At 55.4% G+C, this 4,061-nt stretch overlaps 1 protein-coding gene across 1 annotated transcript; it reads right to left on the reverse strand.

The window, feature by feature from the left end:
• Positions 1-939: 939 nt before the first annotated feature.
• Positions 940-2,893, reverse strand: LOC104045526 (gonadotropin-releasing hormone II receptor). Its single transcript, XM_009505506.2, has 3 exons — positions 2,387-2,893; positions 1,618-1,819; positions 940-1,349 (listed from the first exon to the last, which is right to left on the reverse strand). Exons 1-3 carry the CDS (start codon positions 2,891-2,893, stop codon positions 940-942), a joined length of 1,119 nt encoding a protein of 372 aa, XP_009503801.2.
• Between the last annotated feature and the right edge of the window lie 1,168 nt (positions 2,894-4,061).

A 4,061-nucleotide genomic window follows, 5' to 3' on the forward strand; every position in this document is an offset into this window, starting at 1 on the left:
GGGACAGCCCAGCGTGTGGTCTGAGACCTGCCAGCTCATGCCCAGGGCCAGAGACAGTCAAGAGGGGCTGGGCAGTGTTGGGTCTGGTTCTTACTCTCCAGTTGCCCCAGATACTTTCTCTCCTGGTCAGCCCTGTGTCCCAAAGAGCTGCTATGTAGGGATGTGTTTGTACTGTTCCCTGCATGCCAGAGCAAGGCAGCAGGGACTGTTTTACATTCCGGCTGTCTCCAAAAGGGAGAAGAAACCCCATCCCATCCCATCCCACTGCAGTTCTTTGTATCCCTCTTGCCCAGACCCATCCGTCCCTGCAGCACCTTCTCCCTCCCCAGCATGGAGGCAGCCCAGGGGGCACTAATGTCCTTGCAGTAGTCACTCCCCAAAGATTTACATCCTTCCCAGTGCTTCGCACATGTCCCTGGGAGAACCAGGTAGGCTCTGAGCCAGGGGAGCCAAAATTTCCAGAGGGTCTTTCCTACAGCAGGTGGAAAAAACGGTACAAGCCTGTGATTGCACCTTTGCCACCTCTCAGAGTGACACCACATAGCGCTGTGCATCTGTGCAGCTCCGCGCTTCAGTGTAGGTGCAAAGGGCACTTATAGATCGGCCACCCTGGGAGACGTGGCCCTGGACCATGGAGGAGGCAGCGTCTCTCCTCCCAGGGGTCAATGCTGCAAGTGTGGCAGATGCTTGATGCGTAGGGTACAAAAAGGATGGTTTTCTAGTTGTCAGGGGGCTGCCAGAATGTGGAATAATGACCATAAATATCCCCAAATGTTTTTTACCCTGAGTACAGGCAGGAGATACATTCCTAGTTTCTGGCAGAGACCCTCACCCACCAAAGCTGGGTGGCAAACCTCCTTATGACAGTCTCCAGAATGATCCTGTGGGACAAAGCAGCCCCCAAAGCTGTCTCTCCCATCTCCTTGTGGGTACATCTCTTCAGCAAACCGTGTTGACAGTTGTCCCATTGGAGCCCCCTGATGCCACCCCACCATTTATAGAAGCATCCTTGATGTTCTTCTCTGAGACTGAGATCGGTTTGTGTCTCTCGTGCCTGGTAATGGCTGTTTCGATGCCCCTGAGACACAGCCGCACGTCCTCCCGAAAGGAGGGGGTGTACAGTCCATAAATGACAGGATCGGTGCAGGTGTGCAGCAAGCCAAAGAGAAAGAAGCTGTGGTTGACATACTCTGGCATCTTCTGGATCATGGCTGGCTGGAACCAGTACCACAAGCCCAGGAGGTAGTATGGGGTCCAGCAGATGATGAAGGTGGCAACAATCACTATGGTCATCTTGAGAGTCTTCATGCGTGCCTTGGAGATGTGGTCGTTTTGACTTCTTATCAAACCTGCCAGGGACAGTCAAGAGGATAGAAAACCAGGAGAACATAACCATACATGATTGTGCTTCTGCCAGAGAGGGGCGACCATCTCATGGTCTGGTCCATGGCCCACAGGAAGCAGACGACAGGAAGGAGGGAGGTCAAGAAGTTTGTGTAGAACCCCTTAGTTGGGTTACCCTTCAAAGGGTGTTGGGACAGACCCAACGTTGCTCCAGGCTGGAGCAGATTAAGTCATAGACTCATGGTGGACACTAAAGGGCTGGGACCTGCTTACCTTTATTGATCTTTAGCTGCTTACTGATCTCCCAAATGATGCGGATGTAGCAAACGATCATTACGCTCAGGGGGGTGATGTAGAGGGTGGTGAAGGTGAACATGTTGTAGATGGTTTCCTCCCAGTGTGCTCGGAAGCTCCCATGAGTAACACACTGGGTGAAGTTCCCTCCTGGGACCGTGTGCAGGTGGAAGAGGAAAAGCTGAAATGGAGAACCAAATAATAACTCTGAGAGGTTTTGCACAGGGCACCATGTCCTGCAGGTGCTCGTGGCTGTGCATGGAGAGCACCTCCCTGCTGCCGTCAGACTGGGAGAGGCACTCTGGGCACCCAACTCATGGCTATCACCAGGATGGATGGGATCTGATGGCTGTGAAATCCCATTTTCTGGCCATACCAAATGTTATTTTGGCCAGGAACTGCTCAGGTTTGTCTTGGTCGGCTCCAGCATGTTTTGCAGTGGAACAGTGGTGCATTTTTAGGAGAAGATAACCATGTGCATGAGCAATAAAAAATAGTGGAGGCAATTTTTTCCCAGCCCTAACCATAACGCCTGATGGTGTTGCAATGAACAGGTGCTATAAGGAAGGTGCAAAGCAGCGCTGAGCACCCTATGCAGCAACCACACTGCTTCGCTCCGCAAAGCCAACCTGGTAGTGGTGGAGCCCATGGACTGGGATGGACTTGTTGGGGCTGCTGGGATGGGGAAGCCCTTGTCCAAAACCACCCCAGCCTGGGCGAACCACAGAGGGAGGTGACCGAGCCATACCTGAGGCAAAGCCAGGAGCACGCTGCCAGCCCAGGCGGCGCGGAGCAGCAGTCCGTTGCGGCGGCGAGCACGGGAGAAGGGATGGAGGACAGCCGCGTGCCGGTCCAGGCTGATGACCACCAGCACCAGGGCAGCCGCGTACATGGCAAAGAGCTTGAGGAAGTTGAGGAGCTTGCAGGAGACGTCCCCTCCATACCACTGCACCGTCACGTTCCACGCCGCATCCAGGGGCATCACTGCCACTGCCACCAGCAGGTCGGCCAGCGCCAGGCTGAGGATCAGCGGCCGCACGTGGGATTTCCTCCTCTTCCTCAGCAGGCTGCCGAGCACCGCCGCGTTGCTGCCCGCCGCCAGCAAGAAGAAGATGGCTGTGACAACCACACGGACCCTTGCCGCTTGCGTGAACCGGGGCTCGACCCAGTGCTCAGGGCAACCAGAGGCCGAGACGTTAGTGTCCCCTTCTGTAGCAGGGCAGCGGGGAGAGGTGGGGAGCTGCTCGTCACTCATCCCCTGCCAAAACACAAGAGGCAAAGTGAACCCCCTCCTAGGGGCTGTGTCGTGTGCTGCACCTTCAGTATAAGGAGAAATGGGGACATGAGGGGATTTGCACCAGAGGCACCAGCAGCAACCTGCCAGTCCCAGCCTGCCCCTGTCTGTCGCCTCCATGGTGCCCATTGCACCTCCCGGTCACGGTGACGCTGCCCAGCTGCCCTCTTTGGCTAACCCCTGCCATAGCTATAGTGATTGCTTACACAGACATATATTTTTAGCTCTTTGTGAGGCAGCTGAGCAGCTGGGAAGTGGGAGCAGCGGCTAGGACCATGGGATGAGCTCCTGCATGCCAGGGCCTGGCTGGGAATGGGTCACTCCGGAGCTGGCCGAGCCTGTGCTGAGGCAACTGTGCTCTGTTGAAGGACTCGTCCTTCCAAAGGGGTTTTGCAAGCAGGGTTCAGCTTTTTAGAAACCCCATGGCACTTTCCATTAGTCTATTAAACCTTAATGGTCCACCTCCATCTCCAGCACCAGATCTGGGGCCGTGGGTGGGAGGACCTGGGGGTGGCCAGGAGAGAAGGGGGACCCCACACTGTCCAGGGACTGACAGCGACTCTCAGGAGAGGATTACAGTGGCATTTAGGAGCCTAGACATTCCTGGGATCTGGACAGCACCAGCTCAACACCTCTGTCCCTTTGCCTTAGGGAGGTGAAGCAGGAGGGGGAGGTGAAGATAGAAACACACCCACACGGGGGATGGCTGGGGGGTGACGAGCCGTGTGGTAGCCCCCCACAGCTTGATTAAATTGCTCCTTTTGCCCGAGCACAACCACTGACGGGCACAATGCACATTTCAAGGGCAAATACTTCCAACTCTCAGGGACACGAGCTGTGAACAGTCCCAACCGCAGGTTGGATATGCCTCTTACTGTTTCAAGCACCTTCTGGTTTGCTGTTACCAAAATAAAACATTCCCCACCTTTGCACAAATAACACGAGCAGCAGAGATCAAATCTGTCTCCTCAGCTCTGTGGGATGGAGATGCTGACACCTTGCAGCAAGCCGCCCTCCTCCAGCCCCACCACCCGCACCCCGAGCCTCTGAAAGCGAGCCCCCCGCTGCCTTCTCCCCCCTCCCTCCCCAAAGACTAACCCAACAAGCAAGCAACAAAAAGAAAAAGTAC

This window comes from Phalacrocorax carbo, chromosome 7, assembly GCF_963921805.1.
Source record: "Phalacrocorax carbo chromosome 7, bPhaCar2.1, whole genome shotgun sequence".
Lineage (NCBI taxonomy): Eukaryota > Metazoa > Chordata > Aves > Suliformes > Phalacrocoracidae > Phalacrocorax > Phalacrocorax carbo.

Coding starts and splice junctions, on each gene's coding strand:
- LOC104045526 (XM_009505506.2), bottom strand. CDS start 2,893: ATGAGTGACGAGCAGCTCCCCACCTCTCCCCGCTGCCCTGCTACAGAA. Junction 1,820..2,386: donor TGCTCCTGGCTTTGCCTCAG/GTATGGCTCGGT, acceptor TCTCCATTTCAG/CTTTTCCTCTTCCACCTGCA. Junction 1,350..1,617: donor GCAGCTAAAGATCAATAAAG/GTAAGCAGGTCC, acceptor TGTCCCTGGCAG/GTTTGATAAGAAGTCAAAAC.